At 49.7% G+C, this 22315-nt stretch overlaps 1 protein-coding gene across 1 annotated transcript in view; it reads right to left on the bottom strand.

Moving 5' to 3' along the window:
* ZFHX3 (zinc finger homeobox 3) overlaps window positions 1–22315 on the bottom strand; it is a 510940-nt gene that overhangs the window by 47588 nt on the left and 441037 nt on the right. The window contains 1 exon segment of the mRNA XM_021408156.1: window positions 20162–20393. Coding sequence (XP_021263831.1) covers window positions 20162–20393 — 232 coding nt within the window.

Raw genomic sequence — 22315 nt, 5'->3', positions numbered from 1 at the left:
GTGGAAATCAGTGTCACAGAACGTTGCTGTGGCCAGGATTTCAGCAATATTCACAAAAGAGATTAGATAATTAAAGTTAGTATCTAAAGATATAATTGCTAAATCTAACAGATGAATTTGGAAAAAATATAAACATACAAGCTTTAGGGCATATATGAACTGCCTTCTCACCACCAGAGTTTAAGTGGGCACTCTCGTGGCAGCAGGTGAGCTTGCAGCTCTTTTCTCACCCTATGGTTTTCCAGCACTCTGTCACTTCCCAGTCCCTTCCAGGCATGCTCTGAGCACTGCTGGGTGGCAGCTCGTGACTGAGGGGATGAGGCTATGGCACGGCAGCACATGCTCTGCATTCCGCCATGCTCAGGTCCTGCAGGCAAGGCGCAGGTGGCACCAGGGGAATTGCAGCAGAAGGCTGACGAGCAGCAAAAGGAGACATCTTTGGTCATGCCACACCTCCAGGACCTGAGATCTAGGGCAATGTCTGTGAGCCTGGCCCAAAAGGCCACCTCTTGCCCCAGCGGCGTTTAGAGCAAGTTAATTCAGATATCAAAGTCATGTGTTATATGCAACAACTGCACATGGGTATTGAAATGAAAACACAATCGTTGCTGTGAAAAGATGAATTGAAATCTAAGCAGGGAGCTGTACGCATGCAGGAGACGTCCTGGAGCTGCTCACCACAGCCCATGCTGAGTGCCATCCCACCACCATCCTCCCACCAACCCGCCACCATCCCACCGCCATGTTGCCACGCTGTCCTGGAGCAGCGTGGCAGGCCAGGCAGAGTGCAACACGTGGGCCTGTGGCAGCTGCCAGGCAGAGCTGAGCTGGCCCTGCAACCCCAGTGGGCAACAGCACTCCCTGGCCACCCCGCTCCCTCCTCACCCAGGTGGCTCTTCAGGATCTTCCATGCCAAACACGGTAATAAATCAAACCTTATCAGAGCTGAACTATAAATCTGTGAAGACTCTGATAATTTCCAGCCCTGGGAATAACACCACAAAAGTACTTTTTAAACTAATTACTCAGATTCCGAAGTGCTGCCCTAATGAGCCTTCCTTCTGCCCAGAACTTACTAAGAGAAAAAAAAAAACTACCTTCAGCACAGTAATTACTGCTTTCCCCTTCAAACTTCTAACTGGAGATCAATGCTGCATTTTAAGACTCATTGATTTACAATTAGCCTGGCTTTCCTGCTAAAGTGTTTTTAAAGCAGAGTTTACTTTTATTTTATTTTGAAATCTCAAAGATCTGGTTCTTGGATTTTACGTCCTCATGAGAGGTGCGCTGGAAACTAAAAGAGGAAGGCACACATCCGAGCAGAGGAAGGAAAACAGGATTTTTGTTAGGCTGGGATAGAAAGAAAGAAAAGAGACCCAAAGACAGCTAAGGGATAAACATGAAAAGAAACAGAGAGGGAGAGAACCGAAGCTAAAAGAAAGGAAGGGAAAGTGGAAAAAGAAATGCAAATGCAACGGGAAGGAGAAATGAACTGTGGGCTGAGATAGCCAAGTCACCGTCAGGCGGACGGAGGCACTTACTGCCTCTGCTGTTTATTAGCATCCTTGGGAAAAAAAAAAGCAGCAGCTTTGTGCATCTCTGCAAAACAAAGCGCTAGTTAAAAATAGTGTGTGCAGCAGGGACAGAGCGCTAACACAAGGGTCCTGGCAGCCCTTGCATTTGTACAATCTGTCCCACGAGGAGAGCAGAAGTAAGCGAAGCAATTAAGAATTCCATGCTGATTGCTTCAAACATGCTTCTCTATGCCATAAAGGTAATAGCATCACGGACACATCCGCCTTCTCTCTCCCTGCCTCTTCCTATCCCAGCAACAACTACTCTGCACCCCCTGGCTGCTCTCCTGGTGCTGCAGGGGATGGCTGAGGGTGCTCCGCTGTCAGGATGGGCCGCAGGGCAGGGAGCTCCCAGGGAGCACGCTGCAGCCAGCCCAGCCCTGAGCAGGGCTCAGCCCGCCGACCTCCTGCCAACCTCACCACGCTCGGCGCAGGGCTGCTCCGTGCCTTCTTGGCAGGAAATGAGCTACGCTGGACATACCACTTCAGCACTCCCCATCCCTCCTTCGCCTCCAGGTTCTTCCTCCAAAACAAACATTTGGAAGGTCTGCCAGGATTAGCATAAGCAGCAACACGACAGGAGCCAAAATGGGAAGCAGAGAAGCAAGGAAAATTGCCTACGATGGTTTACAATTTTGGAGCTGCCACAGCCTGCCATGTCATCCGCCGCTCTCATAAATTTTGTTCTTTACTACTGTTGGGTCCCAGGAGTCAGTGGCAGACGATGATCCCAGAGTGATGAAAGCAAAAAAAAGAAAACAGAAAGCCAGTAACATCTCTCCTTTTTTATATTTTATTTTACAGAAAGCTGCTTAGCCCCATTTCAAAGACTAATATGAAAAAAGTGCAATTAAATCCTCGAAAAACTGACAGATCAGCAAAACAAAACCACCCGGAGGAGAGCACGATTGAGCCTCATTAAGAAAGAGTTCAGTCTGTTTTTAAAACCTTTCTTAACACTTAGCTGGGTACCTCTCAGCAGCAACCGCTCCCAATGCGCCCGGCATAATTAGTGTCAGAGCGGAAAGGAAAAAATCAACCTAGGAAACAGAAATTAAAACACCAGATTTAAGTGAGAGAAAAGGGTTCAGCTGCAGCAAAACCATCTAAATTCTAACAATAACTCCTCCTTTCCGTCTGCAGCAAAGAGCTACAGCTCCACTGCATGCATAGACAAATATGTGCCAATTAAAAAGAAAAGTGGCCGGGGCAAATCTGCGCTGTAAAATTTCTATCACTAACCACTCCCAGTCCCCAAACAATATCTGCATGGCAGTCACATCCACCCATGAGGTCAGGTTAATGACAGATGGACAGTAAATTACACTGACCTCGACAGCAATTATAACTATCACAGTTGACAATAAGGAAATTAAGATACGGGACAAATTCTGTGCGCTCTCAGCGCCTGGATCCTGCGCAGGCTGTGCATGCAGACACACCGCCATATCCCACCGCTACATTGCAGCCTATAACAAGAGCTATACAGCTGAGATCTATTATTTCGCAGTGGGGGTGGGGAAGAAACGCACGGGAGATAGAAAAGATGGCAGAGAGATGAAGCCATTTTATTAAATCAGGCAAATTCTAATTTATTCTGGGGAGATGGAGGAGAGAAAATGGATTCACTCTCAGCATGCTCCCTCTGTACCGTCTGATCCAATCCCCTCCGCCTCGCCAGAGGGGGAGGGGGCGGCGGAGTTCTGCAATTCTCCCACAATTGGAGAAAAAGATTACAAAACAAGGTGATTTTCTGTTCGGGGTTTGAAGCAGCCGTGGGGAAAAACCTGTCCTGGGAGCTCAGGGCTCGAGGGCTTTGCTTCTCAGCTCCTGTGGGGCACAAGCGAGCAGGGTAGGCACCAGCACTGCCAGGGAAGCACGCCCTGTAGTCCTGCTCTCTGCCATGCTTGGTGCACACCAAAGCATGCACCTCAACAAGTTTCAGAACTGTCACCATCGCTTCCCTTTGCTGGGTAAGGGACGCTGGGGTCAGAGCGCCATGCGGGCGGTGCTGCAGAGGTCAGTGGTGCCCCAGCCACAGCGCTCCACGCCGTGCTGTGGCATTGGCAATGCTCCTCCATTGCTCTCAGCAGCAACTGCTCGAGAACAGCACCAGGAGCCGGGCGCTCCTCCTGCTGCAGCCGGCGCCTCAGGAGCCCAGGGCACTCACGGGCACGGCTGTGCAGCTCTGGCTGGGAGCCATGGGCGTCTGCTCCCCTTCGCTGCCTGTGGCTGAGGTTATCGGAATTGACGCCGGGACCTGGAGAGCATCAAGGAGCTCCCACGCTAGGAGATCGTGGTGACAGCCAGGTGTGAACACGGCTCGTTGCAGGCGGAGCAGCCAGCTGAGCTCCCTGCCTCATGGACAGGGTGACACGCACAGCTGCCCATGCAGCAGAATAAGCCCAGCAATCCCCTCCCTGAAACCACCATTGTTTGTCTAAGCTCAGAACAGAGCAAGTACTGCATGAGCTCTTGGTCCCAATGTCCGAGCAGCCAAGGCAGCCACGAGGACATTGCAACTGCCTGAGAAGACACCCACCGCCCTCCCCAGCATTCCTTAGGCAGGTCAGACCAATGTCAGGGTTTGCTCACTTAGGAATGACACGCGGCTGCACAGCTCCCAGGTCCTCCCAGCTGCGAGAAGCAGGTTCTGCCAGTGGAGGAGCAGCCGACACTGTGCAGGGGCAGCCCTTTCCTCCTCTCCTCTCCTCCACGCTGCCCCTGCCCAGCCCCGGCGCTGCAGCCTCCCAGCCCGGCCCAACAAAGCGTCCCCGGCCCCTCTCCCCAGCGCCTCTCCCCAGCGCCGGGCAGTGTGAAAGCAGAGGCAGTGGGGCAGAACTAAGCCCTGTGCTGGGAGCGAACCCCCCTCCCTGCGCTGCCAGAGAGGCCCTGTCAGCGCCGTGGGGCAGCCCCGGCTCCCTGCGAGGGGGCAGCACGGAGGGGACGGAGCATGGGGCTGGAGGTCAGGGATGGCGGCCTGGCAGGAGGCCGAGCGCGCGGTACCTTGAGCACAAATTCCTAACTGAAGAAATTCCTGCTTCACATCCAACTCTGGTGCAGGCGGTGAAGCTGATTTTATGACTTATTTATTTATTTCATCTTTGATGAACAGAAGGTTAATATAAGAACAACTCCTTGGCAAACCTTTAAGGGTAACTCAAGCGACACTGATGTGAATCAATGTTCCCTTTGTGAACGCATTACTTGGCAGAAACTGGCTTTTTGTAACCCCCTTAAACCTAGCTGGCAAAACAAAAAGAGAAAAAAAAACGTCCTTCAAACAAAAGGATGAGGTGAAAATAAAGAGAGAGTCGACTGCACTTTATTCTCTTTCATAGAAGCAAATGGATTTGGTGCTTTTTATACATTAATCAATCAATATCACTGACTGTACATCAGCAGCGCAGCCAAGTTATGAATGACCTTTCTGGCAAAGAGGACACTTTTAATGCTCATAAGACTGCTCATAGCTTAGCAACTTTCCGAATTTATGCCTGCATGATTACCCCTTGGAGGCAGGCGCCCGTTAGCACTGCACTAGATATGACAAGGTTAGTCCTTGCCAATTTGTGCAGAAGAAAGGAAACTGTTGACTGTGTGTGCGCTCCATTTATGCAGTTGGCTGCTGCCTTCTGGAAGGCAAGGACGAGCACGGGGTGCCAGGCAGCACCTGGCCTGACACGTTCCTTCAGAGCAGAAGGAACCTCACGGGCTCCAGACCTGGCTCTGCACTCACAGGCAAGAGTCCCCTTGTGCAAAAATCTCAGGGAGCAGAGGCAGAGAGCCGAGTGCTGACCCAGCTCTTCCAAAGGCAGAGCGCAGCCGTGGGACCTGCGGCGCATTCCTGCTGCTGCACTGACGAGAGCACAGCGTGTGCCGGGGCTGGGGCCAGGCCATGCACAACATCCCCCTGTCGTCAGAGCTGGAACCGCTGCCCCACGGAGCCAGGGAGAGCATGGCCTGAAGTTGTCCTGACAGCGGACTCTGGGCAACCGCTTCCAATCCCTGCATTCCTTCTTATATTATTTAACAGAAAACAAAAAAGGATCCAGACCTCAGATTGCCAAGGGGTCACCACGTCCCTGTGAGCCACGGCCCAACCCCAGCAGGAGTGCAGGAATTGGGGTACTGTCGTGTGTGAGGTCCCTGTTCCACGGTGCTGACTTTGAGGCATTCTCAGAGGCAAGCACAGCCCCACAGCCCCACGAGCTCTGCGGCTGCTCCAGCCCCTCCGCCCAGCACTGTGCCCACCACCAGGCTCCTCCTCACCAGCATGAGGTACCAGCAAGCCCACTGCGAGGAACCCATCAGCTTGCTTCTTCCGGGACCGTCCTCATTTGTTTAAAAACACGGCTCTCTTCCACTCAATTTCTAACACTTTTTTTTCTTCCCTTTCATACAATCATGCCATTCTTTTATTTTTTTCCCTCTGCAACTTGCACCATTTAGGGTAGCATTCCATCTGACAGTGCTTAACACCTGTCTTACTCCATGCGAGTTACCTGCAGGGGCTACAAGTGGATGCCCTCTGCCCTGGCTCTCAATGTTTCTCTCCCAGCTTTGGAGGGCATGAAGCTCCATGTCCAACGAGGGACGCTACAGAGCTCCTTGTGCCGTTCAGAAAGCACCTCCCTGACATGCAGATGCTTCCTGCCTTTTTAGCATTTTCCTGCTCCCGCTACTTTGCAGTGACCCTGGCTGCCCTGGTGAAATTTTCCCCATCCCCTTTCACCACCGCGGCCCATTCCTGCAGGACGGCCCCAGCCCGGCACGCAGCTCCCTCGGCAGCAGCCGCAACCTCCGACCTCGCCAGGACTGGGGCAGAAAAAACCCCGAGCGATCCTCCACACCACACACACAAAAGGGGAGGGAAGAAAAGAAAGGAGAAAAGTGAGTAGGTGATGTGGAAAGGAGAGGTGGCTGCACAAGTGAAGTGGAACGGACAGGCACTGTGCGCTGCCAGATTGCCCGCCTGCTGCAAAGGCCAAAATTAATGCCATTGTTTTGCCACAAAGGAGGCAGCAAAGTAGCAGCGGAGGCCAGAGAACAATCCTAAACACCAAGCCCTAATTCACCCTTCGTAACAATAAAAAGAAGGATGGAAAAGGCCAGAATGCTTCAGCTTAATTGGTAACCAAATGAGAGAGAGTAGTTCCCAGAAAAGGAGCAGGAGCTCCCACTCTGCATGAATGCCGGCAATCAGAAAAGCAAAGAAAGACGCTCTTAAGTCACGCTGAGTCCATCCCCACTTTCTGTCCAGGGCCACTCTGTCATCTGTGCCTGGCAGTGCACAGCAGTGGGGGCAGCCGGGGGCCCCGCACGCAGTGTGTCTGGAGAAATTTGGCGGCTCAGAGATTTAAGGGCGTGGGGTCCCAGCACGGGCCCGGGGCAGGCGCCCGGGGGGTCTCTGCAGAGCACCATGCGCAGGAAGGGGCCAGGGCACCCTGCAGGCACACCGAAGGAACCGGCACCTGACGTGCTGCACGTGAAAGGAACACGTTGGGACACATGCGGGACGGGATGGAAAAATTAAACATTTACTTCATGAAGTGGCTTCAGATGAATGAAAAGGATGAGAAGAGCAGCTGTGAAGAGCTGTCTACACAGAAGAGAAGATTGGGGTTGCTTGGTCTGCAAAGAAAATCAGACAGCCTTGACAGGAGCGTCCAAGGTTCGAAGGAGCTGGACCAATACCGCTCCTCTCATCCTCCAGTCTCTGGAGAACTGATAATGAACACAGAAAAAAATGCAAATTTGGAGCAAATACGGATAATACTTTCTCATGCAACTCCCAATTAACCTTTGAAACTCATGGCCTAAGAAATCATGGAGATCAAAATCAAGTACATGGCAGGGGCATCAAGATGTACAAAAAATAAAGATGTAAAAAAGCAAACTGACTATTTGGAAGAAAAACAAACCCTCCTGCTTGAGGGGAAAAACTAAGTGTTAACAGGAATAAGGAAGAGACTCTTCTCTGAAGGAGGTTCTTATTTGTTTACAGGTTCCTAAATTCCCTTCTGAATCAGCTGCAGCTTGACATTGGTGTCGGCACACACATTATTAAGCAATTTCAAGTTTTTGGTGGAAAAAAAAATAATCACAGTAACTCCAGTTCTGAGGACTTTTAATGACATCAACAGAGGTTCAACAGGCCTTACAGAAGGGAAAGGAAGCAAGTGTATTCAAGGAATGCAAAGCAAATGAAAGACTGCTAGCAGGTACACAGGAGACTGTGCCCCTGACATGCACGTCCAAGTATGCTGAACAGCACTGAGTATGCAGGAGCAGGTTGGGCCAGCCGTTACTTCCAGCCCTGTGCTGGCTGCTGTGAAACCTCGTTTCACAAATCACCCCACTGATAAGGTACACAATCTCATTTTGCCTATGGCTCTTAAAGAAGAACAAAATCAATTTCAGAAACCAAGCTCTGTATCTCTTGCAATTAAATCTATACTCCTAATAAATGAGCTGCAGGATGAGAATATCTTCCATGTTCATGATGCCTCATCTGAACAAAGATCTCAAAGCACTTCTTCATTTAGATCAGGCACTCTCTTCCAGTCTTGTCAGCCAGATAAAGACCACCAGACCTGCTGCTCCCAGAAGGCAGAAGGGAAAGGAACTGATGCTCTGAAAGAATACTCCTTGTCAGGGGGGAAGAAGTGGATGATGTTCTCTTCCAGCGCTCACCATGACACAGTGGACTTGAGTTGGCCTTTATAAACGATTCTTCTGAATAGGAAAATGAAGCCTATGCCGCAATCCAAAATCACACGTTTAACAGCAACAAGTTTAAAATCCACCTTCCAAACAGGATGGCACCTGAGTGTGTCGATGCCGTGGGTCTGGGTGTGCAAGGCCTGGAAAAGCTCCTTCCCACTTCTTTCTGCCTGGGAACTGCTTTGGCTGACCAGCTGCGACAGAAGCCTGCGCTGGTTAGAATTAGAAGTGGTTTGACTGGGAGGACTGTCCTTGCATATTTGGAAGGACAATTAGAAGGACAATTCTGCGTCCCCGAAGATCCAAAGGGAAGCCCATTATAATGGACTCAACCTCTCCCCTCTAACAATCAAAAAGAACATGGAGAAGTTGAAGGAATTCAGTTTCACAACCGTGTCAGAGGGTAAGCAGATACTCTCCTTGTTCCATTGACGAAGCCCTGAATGGAGAAGTGATGTATTTCTATCAGTTCATGTCAGAACTCTGCTGCTGTTCAGGTTTCTGTAGTCTCAGTTCCATCTTTTTACAACTCTGAGAATTGCTAAAACAAATCAGCAATATTTTTATAATTTCTAAGTAAAAAAATCTTTAAAATAGTGCAATACTAATGCAGTGCTAATGTATGCTTAGTACCCTTGCTAATCCAAGGCCCAGAGGTCGCTGGTGACCTGTCCGTTGCTATTTGCATTAAACATCTGGACAGGAGTTCCCCCTGCAGCAAGAAGCCTGTGTAACTTTGCCTCTTGGAAAACCCATAGGAAGGCTCTGTTCCAACCAATGGTGTAAATGCACCACAGGAAAAGGAATGAAGGGATCCTGCCCTGCAATTTCCACTTTGATGAAAAGATGGAGCTGGAGACCAGAAATCCAGTGCAACTATACTGCATGATGAACAGAAACAATGCCATGAAAGCACCCTGTGCATCCATCCGAACCACACAGCTTGATCTTCTGCAGGAAGCACGTATTTGCTTTCTCCAACACATGCTGCCATGGCCCAGCAAAACCTGGTAGTGCCCCAGTCAGACTCTGAGACAGCTCTGTTTAGATTGGCTCAGATGATCTTTTCTATATAAAAGATGTCAGGTTATTTTAAAAGTGCACATTTTTTAGGAAAAAGGACTTACAGAAAGATACAGAATTACAGCTACACTGAGGGAGACTGCCTCCAGCCTTGTGTATACAGCCGTCAAGAAACACCAACCATCCCACGTCCTCTTCCCCTGTTCTTCCTATGTCTCAATGAAAACAGAGAAGGAAACAAGCTTGGTGTTCCTGCCTAGCAGTATCCTGCCAAACCAGTCCATATGAGCCACCAGTTACTGAGGGAGATTTCCAAAAGCAGGTCTGCCCCCCCAACCCGAGCTGGCAAGCTCCTGCCCACAGCTTCCTGATGCCCTGTGGATGCTTCCTCCAACAAGGAAACTGCAGTACGTTGCTGGCATTGGCAGTACTTTGGGGTGTCAGTATCACAGAAGTGTCAGCCCTGTTCCTGTCCCTGAAGAGCAAATAACAGCAGCAGACCCAGAACACGGTCACAAGTCTGGACAAGATGTCTGGTTTCAAGAACAACTTTCATTTTTATGGCCCATCGCAGCAGTCAGCCAGAAGGGCTCGCTGCTGCCGGTGTGTGCAGATGGGCAGGAAACAGCTGAGCGGAAAGGGCTCCTGGAAACTCTGCCACCTTCACAGGGCGCTGCCGTGACACAAACCACAGGCATGCGGCCAAGGCAAATCTCATCCAGGGGAAACAGCCTCTGACACTCCTTCGGCGTGAGCCTGTACGACCGAGGGGAGATGAAACGGCAGAGCACTGTGCTCCCACACCTGCCAGCAGTTATTCAGTGAGACTCCACGCTGCTGACTGCAGAGAGCACAGAGTGTGCGGAGCGTCAGCTGCAGCAAACCCCGAGGCACCACCTGCCAGGCGGGGTCCTGCTCCCATTTCCCACCTCCCCTGGCACGGGCCCAGCACACTCCTGCGTGGTGCTGCACGGCTGGGAGGCAGCGGGGAGCCCGGCCTGGCCGCTGCAGCGGGCACTGCTGTGCCACATGGGAGCCAGCAGCACGGCCTTCCCTGCACCGCCCCTCCTCGCTCTCATCCACTGTTTGGTTATGGGCGAGTTAAACATCCTTGTTCTCCTGAGCACAAAGCCTCTGTCCAGCTGAACATGACTAAGATTTTTTCTTTCTGCCACTGTCCCCAAATAACGTGTCACCATGCAAATTAGCAGCAAAGAAGGAATCAAGGAATCAGCACTATTCTGGGCTGGAACTCCAACCCCTGCGGCTCAGGTCAACAGCAGAACAGGAGGAAGAGCTCAGAGTTAATGCACCAACGAAAGCATCCAAGTGAGGTAACCCCGAACTCGTTAACCTGTTAACACAGATGAAGGCTTGTTCACCTCAGGTGTATTTAATTTGGAGCCTGGTGATGTAGGCAGACAACATCAAAGTGCAACAACAGCTACAAGCAGCCAAACCTCTAGGAAAGACACTGGAGAAGACCTGCTCCTATGCAGTACTGTGGAAAGGGTGGTCATAAATTAGGCTTGACAGGAGAACACAGTCTGCTGGAACAGCTCCCGTCTGTATCCAAACTTTTGGAAGCTTTCCTTTTCTCCTTGCAATGAGAATGTCACAGCGACAGCTCAGACACCCTGCCCTGCTCAGTGAAGTGTGTGGGCCAAACAGAACCAGCACAGATGTGTTGAGGAGACTTCAAACATGAGCTGAATCTGCTGCTAAGATGAGTCTTGTGCCGCCCACGCTGACATCTAACCCTTCTCCAACACGTCCAGAGACACGGCTGCAGTATCTACTACCACTCAGCTTTCACAGCAATGCTTCCATGGCGTTACTGAGGTCCTTCAGTCTTGAATTCAACCTGCACCACTGTAATAACCACCTGAAGTCCTCTGGGCAGAAGTTCCCTATTCAGAAAGTGAAAGAGAGAGTGGGAAGAGAGAAAAAGGGAGAGAAGTGGAAAGTGCAGCTGGCACCAGCAGCAGTGACTCAGGCGACCAAACTCGGTACCGAGAGTGAGGTATGGGTACAGCACACAATTTTTCTGCCCCAAAGGAAAGAACAGTTGGTTTGAATGCAGCAGAGAAGCTGCTGACAACCTGGCTTCAGGCTGCCTCCAGACTTTGCTTTGATGGAGATAAAAACGTAGAGTTTTTAAAAACCAAGATCTTCCCTGTGCTCTACTACAGCATCTGGTGTTTTTCCCTGTACTTTTCTGAAGTGGAAAGAGCTTTAGGATGCAACCGAACAAGAAAAACATTCTGGAACAAGTCAGCCGTCAGAGCTTCCTCTCTTTCCGCTTAATGAAAGCCATGAGCTCCCAATGACAAGTGTCTGCTGGAGCTAGATGGGGAGTTTATGAGATTCCTGCCACGTTTCAGTGATATTACAGCATGCCTTTGGTCTGCCTTCCCCAGCCCCGCTATCTAACCACTTCCTTCCCACCAGGCGCCTCCCATTAGAGAGTTTCATTAAGCGAATGCTCGGGGGTTTGTGTGGATCTCTGTTACCCCCCCACCACGCATTACCAGGGGCACATGAAAAAGTCACGATAAACTTTAATAAAAACAAAATTAAAATGATTAAACCTTTCATATCCTTTAGAGATTATCTATGCGCTGCTGGTTGGTCAAAACACAGCGAGGACACAACCGCTTTCTACTTAAAACTCAAAACCAGCCCAAAAAATAAATAACAAAGGAAATCTGTTTCTGCTAGATATTAAAGGGGAACAAACTTTATCCCTGAGTTCTCTGAAGCCAGACCAGACCTCAACTGGCCCACGGTGTCCTATAAGCACATATACAGAAAGACGCCACTGGGACAGGAATAGTGTTCCACAAAATTTGGGCAAGGGAACACACGCAAGGAGGAACGGCTACAAATAATGCTACGGAATGACTCCAAGACAGAGAAGTCCCCCTCCCTTCCAAAGCGACTGACTTCCTTAAATTATGTGGCTTTACGCTCTCATCATCAGCCTTCCAAGAGAACCGTCTACAGCAACCCTGACCTCTTCCTGCAAGTGGTGTATCTTTTTAATCTTGAGAACCGTGAAAGCAACATGAAACTAAAATGGAACGAGATGTTTCCACCTGCCTCTGCATCCATCCATAAAGGAGAAAGCCTGCTACCCACCCAGTCTCTGAACGCATCCTCCAGAGGAGAGACCCAGAGAGGAAACACCGCAACTCCCATTAGGAGCTTGCTGGAAAGGTAAAAGTTCCTTAAGCTGTTCAATCCACAGAAAAAATGAAAAAATTCCAGGGTTCAGCAGAACAACAGAGGAGAGCAACAAGCTGTCCTCCTGTTTTAAATGAGCACACATGACACGAGATCTTGGAAAACAAGATGATAATCCTTCATGTGGGGGTATTTGGTGGGGTTGGCACAGAGATCAGAAATGCTTCAGCAATGGGGAATTGCAAGTTTAATCAGCTTAACATACATATCGCCACGAGCTGTTTTCCCTCTTTGTTGCTATTTCACGTATGTTATTGCACCGTGGGTGAATGTTTTCTCAAAACAGGACAATAGCTCGTCTTACTCCCTGTGTCTGAGGATGAGATGACAGGAACGGATTTCCTCTTCAGACAACAAAGCTGCTGCACACCCTCTGCCGCAGGACAGAACCCCGGCAGAGAGCTGGGTGCACGCGGCCGTTCTGGCCGGCTCCCAAGGACCTGCTGAGACCGGGCTGCTGCACTGTGCGTCTCTTTGACAATTTATACACCAATGATTTGGTTGCATTTACATGCAACACTTCAGAAACAACTAAGCAGGCTGCTGCCTTCAGGGGTTTACAGATAACATATTGGGAAAACACAATATTGGGTTGCAGGAAGAGAGAGAGAGGCAAAAAGCCCGGGAGAAGCTAATGAAGCTGGGCAGCATTTGATGTTTGCACACAGGAGCTCAGATTGTCATTTTGGTTGGTAGATTATTAAATGTGTCAATCAAGGACAAGCCTGGAAATGGCAAGGGGCAGCCTGTGAAATGAGGTTAGTCGTTAAACACCGGAGGAAGGAATCCAGTTTGGAGGAGGAGGGGACGGCCAGCAGCAGCACGAGTCGGAGGAACTCTCTGGTTATCAGAGACAAGGGCAGTGGGAGGAGACGGCATGCAAAACTTCATTTTGGAGCTCTTCTTGTAGTAGATGGGAAAGTTTATACTGAATTCCTCAAAAAACACCTTAGATCTACCCCTCAGCAAGGGCTGTTTCTCTGTCTTGAAGAGCTGCACCATGCAGATGTTCCAACCTGGCAAATCTGTGCATCAGCTGCAGGGCCGGAGCTGCAGAGCGCTTCTGTCTGTGCGGACACTGCAGTACAAATTCTGCACACAGTTCTCTGGCAGACACTGTACAAGTAATCTGCTCTGGGAAGTTTTTAATTGCTGTGTGCAATTACGTCCCATGAAAAAGTAGAGAGGCTTATAAAAATCTTATTGCTTTCTGAAACCCTCCATTACCTCTATCAGATGGAGCAGCAACATGCATTTCTCCAGCATTAGCGATGACCGAGTAGAGGACATCACATATTAATAAACTTGAGTTATTTCAAGCTGGGAGAAATATCATTTGGCATTACCAATCTTCATTTTAAAAGTTTTTAAGTTCCACTGGAAGTATGGAGACTGCAATCATGTAAGACACACTCCAAAGGAGCTTCTTGTATCCCTCTTGAAACAACACATTAATAATTACTTCGTGCTTGATGACTGTGAATGAGAAATGCCTTCATGGCTGCCACTCTGCAAGGCTGAAAAGTAACAGGACAGCTCCCCTCCCAGAAGGTTTCTGTGGACAATCTCCTTCCTCTTTCTGCATCATTTGCGTCATTGCATTTTACAGATGGCCTGATCGCTGTCCCTAAGTCCAGAGCATGGCCACCAAGGGAAGGGAAGAACTGGAGAGCTTGGATCGGAAAGAGGGAAATTCAGAGTGCAGCGCCTTTGGCCTCAAGGAAAAGGGTAACACATTCTGTGAGGCTTGCAAGTCACAGATTTATATTGACAAATGTGCCCAACATCAAGATCCCCTTCTGCTAAATATGAATTTGTCTAAGAGAAGCCTCTTGATCCTGAGCATTTCATGAACAGATCTGCTCTTGATCCCATGGGAACTTGCTTGCCTTCCCATTTACCACCGCTCTTTCCTAGTAGTGATGCCTCCACAGCCCTGGTGAAGCTACAGAAACTGCTTTTAGGAAAGAGGAACAATAGCGAAGTGTTTCATATGACTCAGAGTGAAAACAGAGGTGCAAGCAACATGAGCACGCAGCTGTCTGCAGCCACCACAGACGAAACCAAGCTGAGTTTGGTAACCACTATTTTAAACCACAAGGGATTTTCTCATCTGGCAACAGTTTTAGCTGTATTTGTTTACATGCTTGGTTTCATTAGAAATTCACATCCTGATTTCGGGCTACAGCTTGCAGTCCTTCAGAAGGCTGAATATACCAGCAACACGTGGAGGGACAGTGCACTCACCTCTGCTCACGGGGCAGAAGGGGGAAAGCTGCTGCAGTGGAGTACCCTGCTCTTCCAGGAGCTCTGGGAACATGGCAGATTTCTACCAGAACAGAGTTTTACAGTAAAGGTATTCATCTAGATAACTTATTCAAAATGATTGGAGTGGCCAGTCCTCGCTGTGTGCTGCAGAGCGCTGGATGCTCCAGTGAGAGCGGGATGGGCAAGGGAGGACGTGAAGGCAGCGATCCTCCTGCTGACACCGCGCTCCGGCTCCTTTCCTGCCCAAACAAAGCGTCCTTTCACTGCGCTTGGCTGAGTTTAGCAACTGCTTCCAGAGAGCCTGCCCTCAGTCTTCACATGCAAGGACCCCTAACAATGACTTTGTGTGTTGGAAGATGATGGCTGCTCAGGATCTGGCAGAGATTAGGAGAACTGCTGAAACAGTACGTCCAGCACAGGGGGCTGGTTCCCAGCAGAGCACCCCTTTGCTCTACAAACCATGCAAAAAAAATTTTTCAAAAACAACAAGTGGTATTACTGGCTGGCTTAGTTTGGTCATAGGGGAACACTCCCATGTCCAACAGGACAAAGGGGTTCTCCAGAAGTACACAGTGCTAGGAAAAAGCATCTAAAGCCCCATTGAGGAGAAGTTCTTCTTTCACTTGCTAGCAATGCAAAATAGTCTATAGGATGACTCACATTGCTGAGATGCTCAGCTTTTCCAGTGCAATATAACATGACTTCCAGAAGCCATCCAGAAGCTTTGAGATGGCCTCGAGCACAACTGTAAGATCACCAAGTTTGACTTTTAAGTATTCTCAGCAATCACATAGATTACGTCTGGTTTATGGTCCTCAAACTTCCTTGGAAAAGAAGAAAGGAGCACACCTGCAAGTCAGGAGTAATAGGTAAAGGAGGAAACATTGATTACCATCACCACTCGCCTTAAGAGCAACAGGCTCAGCTACTGTGTCTGTAACAAACACACGTCCCACGTGGACGGCACGCACAGAGCGATGCTCCAGTGCGAGCAGCGGGCTGCGTCCCGCAGCGTCCCGCTCCCACCACGGCCCACGCTACAGAACGGGCTGCCTGCACTCACTCCTTCCAGAAGGAAACTCCTGCAAACCCACACTGAAAATTTGGTGTGGGTTCCTTTGTTCTTTCATTTCTGTCATTACCTAATGAGACATAAGTGCATCCATCCCTACATCTTCAGAAGCTTTCAGTTTTTATTGCAGTTTTTTCCTAACCCCCCACCATTAAAAATCAATTAGCTTATGGGTAACGTTATACAGATGCTTCTGCAGCAAGGGGCTGGCATCTGCAGTGGCAGCAGCCTGGATACTACAGCAACAGTCCAAAAACACCCCACAGAAGAAAATAAACTCCTGCCCCCTAAAGCTGTACTCTTTCTGATCAACAAAAGCACCGAACGTCCAGGCTGGGCCCATCTCCCTCCTCCTGAGCAATTAGTACACTTCTCAGAGCAAGCAGAAAAGTTTAATTGTCTTTAATTATCCAGTTCAAGGAGGACTGAATTTCTTGCTTGATGTCCATATAATTTCCCCGACAATGACTTCACCATCCCTTTACTGGAAGTGGAGTGTAGCTTCTAAAGCTCTTTGCCATAAAAGACACAAAAGTTTCAGTGAGGGCTGTGTTGCTGGCACAAGCGGAGACAAAGGTCCTTGTATCTGCAGGCTGCTCTCAGGCTGCTGCATGTGTTTTCTGAGGGGTGGGAGGGAATGAGTTGCAACTAATGTGCAATCAAGAACCATCACAATTACAAATGTAAATGAACAGGCAATTGGCACTGACCTTTGTAGATTGTTAGAGGACTAATTAAGGTATGATCAGACACTCTCTTCCAATAGATTGAGATGCTTCTACACAAGCAAATATCTACATACCACCCCAGAGACAGCAATGCTTTTTCCTACATGCTTGCACGCAGCAGCGAAGTAAGTACATATAGACACACGTTGAACCCTGGCACCATCTCCCTGCTACAAAGCACCGAAGGACAGTGCAGGCAGGGGAATGATGTGACTCCATCTACTTGGTGCATGCATCCCGTTTAACAGGGGTACAGCAAAAGGGTTGAGCTACCTTTTATTGCTCTAACCAACAGATGTATGTAACATTAGAGATGAAAAGATCAGCAAAAGCTGGAAGAGTTTAGGGAAAGAAAGAAAGAGGTAAAGGATCTTTCAGCACTTCTAGCAAAGCCACAGAGGTGCAACTGTGGCTGCTGCACTCCCAGCAGCAGGGGGAGGGCAGCTCCTCGCCTTGGCATGCACCGCACCAGGGCTGTGCCTCGGGAGCAGCGCTGGACCCCCACCTCTCGTACACCCCCACTCCTCCGGGCCCAGCAGGGCAGTGCGGCTCCAGGAGCAGGTTGAGGCGTGGTGCCAGCACTGAGCCAGCACCAAGGTGGAGCTGTTCCTGCCCTGAGCATGGAGCTCTGCAGGAAGGGACACTGCAGAGCCTCAGTGGCATGGGCTGGGCTGGGGTTGGGGTTAGAGCTGGGGCTGTGACTGGGGCTAGGGCTGGGGTTGGGGCTGGGCTTCCTCCTGAATTTTTGCAGAAGGTGGAAGAGGGTGAGGAATAAAAAAGGCTTTAAGAGTCTGCAGAAAGAGCAGTGGTAACAAAAGGGGACTCACTCTGGAGAAAATGAAAGCCAATATTGTATTTGTAAGGAAAACGAATTCTAAACAAATATAATTAACCAGAAGAAGAGAGAGAATCACAGCAATGATTACCGGGGAGTAATAGCGGGCATCAAAACAAACCAGTGCACTTGTAATGCAGCACACCAGCAAAAAGTCACTGTCCCTGCGGGCCCCGCTGACAGAGAAGTGTCACAGATCAGAAAAGCACTTTCTACTCAAGGCGTCTGAAACACAGGAAAGATTTTCTCATGTTATCAGTTATCACAAGAGACTTCTCATCACAGAGCAGCGAGGAAGGTCTGCCTAGCCCGCAGAAAAGAGGATAAAAAACATGAGAGGGATACAGCAGAGACAGCATCGCGCTGTACAGGAGGCAGAACTGCAAAGAGCGCACGGTGAGCAGAACCACGCCACTGGGCCGCGAGGGCTGCGCACGGAACCCACGCACGGAACCCACACATGGAGCCCATGCACGGAACCCACACATGGAGCCCACACACGGAGCCCACACACGGAGCCCACACAAGGAACCCACACATGGAACCCGCACACGGAACCCGTGCATGGAGCCCACACACGGAACCCACACACGGAGCCCACACATGGAACGTGCGCATGGAGCCCACACATGGAGCCCACACATGGAGCCCACACACGGAGCCCACACTCGGCGCACGGTGGATGAGTGCAGGTGGATGTTGGACCCAAGACAAAGCAAAGGCCTCGGTGGGCCCTGGGATGCACCAGCCCCTGCCAAACAGCACCGCAGCACAGAGCTATGGGAGAGTACCAGGCAGTGAAATGCGCGACAGCATCTCACAGCGCTGTCTGAAAGTTTGGAGAACAAAGGAAAGGCTGTCCTGCTCAGAGCAGATCTTTATGTGCATGAAGAGGGAGCACGGCACGAGGCAGCGCTGGAAAGTCAGGTGCTGCCCCTGCACAGGCCAGCCTCGTCCATGAAACTTCCCCTCAGTGATTAATCAAGACTTTTAGCTTTAAGAAACTACCTTTTTTAAGTAGTTGACAAAACCTTTTCCTTTGTAGCTGGTGAGTTTCTGTACTCAATACCTGCAATGCCATAATTCTGGCAGATGCACACAGAAAAAGATATTTCTCAAGTAAAAAGCAAACAACCGGTTTCAAGATTGTTCCGTGCATCCCAGAAGGGCACAGATGGTTTCTCCTCCCTGTTCTTTTTGCTTTTAAGAAAACTCACAAGCCGTACAACCCTGGGAAACATATCCTTTCAAAATCTGAATGTTATCTCAGAGTAGAGCATCGTGGAGAGGCAGACCTGCTCTCAGAGCTCCTGTCCCCTCCAGGACGGCGTGGTGACCGCGGCGTGCTCTCCCTGTCACCGTGACCTTTGGGAAGGCATACTGCAAGCCCGCGACTCCGCCGGGCCTCCACGGTCACAGATCCGTCTTTTTCAGAAGATGTAATTTGATTGCTAATAAAAAATATCCTGGTTTTCTTTGTATCTGCTCTGCAGTTGTTTCAGGTCATTCCTACTGACATGCTTAACAGCAAAGCAACCCAAGTGTTAATTCAAGGGACATTTCTAAAAGCCACTTGTGCTCTCCTCCAGCTGCTTTCCTTTCTCAGCAGCTTTAAGCGACAATCACTTTTCCCTGCCTCTCACTACGGCTACTCACTGCAGAACATCAGCTTCTCAGAGCACTGCTCTGTGAGACCCAGCCAATTCCGCAGCAGTCATGGAGGAAAGCCCCGGCTGCAGCTCAGAGGTTGGTGTGATGACCTCCATCCACCCGCATGCCCGCAGCTCCAGCATCACACCTGACAGCGCACGTAAGCAGCCTTCTTGGGCGAGCTCTCCTTCTCCTCCCTCTGAAGAGGCCTTCATGAGATCTTGATTTCTTTCCTAACGTAAAAAGCTTCTGAGACTTTCAAATGTTTAAATAAAATACAATTTCTGTTTTGGCCACACTCACTGTCCCCCTTAGGGCATTTTCTGTTGCTAGATTCACAGTTGCAATCCCTTCTCTATCACCTTCTGCACAAGGAAATGCTTGCCCCGTGCCATTCACTTTGCCCACTTGTCAAGAGGAGACATGGATAATTGGCAAGCACATCTGCCACACCTGCCCCTTCTCCTGCCTAGTCCTCAGCCAGATCTTCCTCCAGGTCCAATATGACTGCCATACTACGAATCAACAAACGAGTCAGACAGGAATGCAGTGGTGCACAAGACATCATTTGACACAATGAAAAACACTTACAGAAAGTATAGTACACTGACCTGTTAGAGCTGCCCAAATGTTTAGACAAATAACACTCCACTGTTTAAGATTCTAACCTGAACACACACACTTCTCTATACCAAAGCTGCAGTTAGCCCTACTGGAACTGAGAAAACCACCCACAAGTACGAAAGGAAGCACACACATAACTCCTTGGTGATTTGGGGCCACAACCGTAAGCCCTGTGAGGTAGAGCTATCTGCAACCCTGTGGGTACAACAGTGGTCCTGTCATAGCCAGTGCAGCTACGGCTTCCATCACTTATTATTCATGAACAACAAGCATCATCCCCACAACAGCGGAAAAAAATACAGAATCACTGTGCTTGCCAAGAAACACCATGGATGGCCCTAATGCTGCAAGTCAAATACTGTGCCGCACACGAGCAAGAGCCCAACGCTGCTCACGCAAGAGAAGCAGCACTCACCCGCGTCGGCAGCCGGGCACTTGCGGATGGTGAAGATCTGTCCCAAGTCCTCCTCTTCTTCAGGGAGACCCTTCTGGAGGCGCTGCAGCTTGCGGAGGCTCTCACTCCGCTGGTGTTTCATGGAGCGCACGTGCTGGATGAGGTTCAGCTTGGCCTTGGTGGAGTAGTTACAGAGGACACAGTGGTAATAGCAGCTTTCACCCTCAACCCCGCTCTCGTGATGCTGAAGGTGCTGTGAAGAACAAAGCAGAGAGATGTGAATTTCCTGCACCATCTCCATTCTCTCTGGGTTAGTCCACTGCAGATTGCTAAAAGCCACCTGGGGATTAGGTAAGAAACCACTTTTTCAAAGAGAAACACTAAGATCAAGACTGTTTATTCTCAAGATACCACATGCTCTCTGGATTAAAAAGCAAGGAAAACACAGCACGCTGAAATGAGTACAGAAGGCAAAAAAAATAATAATAAAGAAAGAAAGATAGGAAGGATCAACTTCAGTGAAAGAAAATACCAGATCCAACATTGACAACTATTTACAACACACATGTAGCTAATTCCTTCATATTTAAAGCTAGGAGGGCATTCGTTTTCATGTTGAACAGATACACCCTCATTGCAAACTCCGTCCCAGCACCCAGTGCTCTGCTCCCAGACACTCAGGAGCCATCCCAGGGTCCTGGAAGCAGTGTGGGCAGAGGGGCAGCAGGAGCATGCAGCCGGCGGTCACCAGCAGGGGCTGGCACTTGGGAGAACACCTGTCACCCTCTGAGGCTGTGGCTGTCACAGCCAGTACAGCTAACCTGAAAGTATCCTTTGATCGCTTGGCGAAAATCTAGCAATTGCTTGGCAGAGAGGTCCGCAGTGGGACCGTACCAGAGAAGTGAATGCCTATTCTACGTCACAGACCCCTGGGAGGCAGCAGTTGTCTCCTACAACCACAGGGAAGAGTCCCTGCTTGCAGGCGTGCTGGCGCTCAGCTGGGGCAGCGGCCGTCCCCAGGGAGCATGCAGTAACATTCCCCACTCCCGCAGCAAGGGCTCGTCACAAGCATAGGAAAAACAGAAACCAAAGGATAGGGGAGATTCCTCGGTGAAGGCTCTTTGGTGTTTCCAGCACACACCTATGTCAGAGCTAAGCGGCAATCTGCGCCAGCTCTGACCATCCAACCTCAAGAGCCCTTTTCTGGCTTCCAGGTCACCCGTGGAACTCCTTCCTCAGCACACGCTTCGCTCAGGGCACATAAGCAGGGCAATCTGGATATGATCTCAAGGTTTGTCAATCAAAAATATTGTCTACGCACAGCCAGGACCTTCTGGTAAAAATTCTGACGGGTATTATCTCAGTTACAGCTCAGATAAGATTAAAGACATATTACCCAGCTCTGTGTGCTTAGCTAACACGGAGAAAGGAGAGCCCTCTGAGTCTAGGAATGATTAAAAATAGGATAGGAGCTGATGCTGAGGCTTCTGATTGGGAGTGCGAGGGAAGAGAATAAATGTATTCTAGATCTGGCTAATTAGACTAGCCTCTTTTGGGATCACGATGTATTTAATTAAATTCACTGTAATATTTGAAGAATCCACCAGGGCACTAATCCCACTGGTGCCCTCAGAAGATTTTTTTGCTGTTTTCCCTCATAAGAACTTATTCCTCCCCTTATTTCTATTGTTTGCATGCATTACCCTCTTCCTGAGCCAGAAAAAGAGCAACGGCTTAAGACATGAAAAGCGAAGGTTAGCGAGCCAGTCGCCACAGCCGTGTGATGGGCGCACACAGCCCTGCTTAGCCAGCCCCGCTCTGCTCTGCTCCATCCCATTTCTGCAGTAAAACCTCCTCCTGCCCCATCCTCCCACAGCCTGCACTGCCTTCGCTTCCTTCTTCAGCTCACAAACGCATTTTGGAAGCGCCCAGTCCTACAAACACCTCATTCAGGGCCAGAAGACATGAAAGAGCTCAGAAGTGGCTCTTCGGCAAGAGGGCACAGAAATCCCAGATAGGCAGCCACAGAACCACCCGGCCAGGGGTTCAAAGAAGTATCAAGGACGCGGCTCCGCGGGACCCATAAGCACAGCCCGAACTGCTCTGATTTAAAATGGGCTTTCAGTAAAACATTTGTTTTGAACAGTTGAATAAACATGCCTCATTTTCTGCTCT

The sequence above is a fragment of the Numida meleagris genome, chromosome 10 (assembly GCF_002078875.1).
Source record: "Numida meleagris isolate 19003 breed g44 Domestic line chromosome 10, NumMel1.0, whole genome shotgun sequence".
Classification (NCBI taxonomy): domain Eukaryota; kingdom Metazoa; phylum Chordata; class Aves; order Galliformes; family Numididae; genus Numida; species Numida meleagris.
The sequence above is the reverse complement of the archived record's forward strand: the minus strand, read 5'-3'. Positions and strand labels throughout refer to the sequence as shown.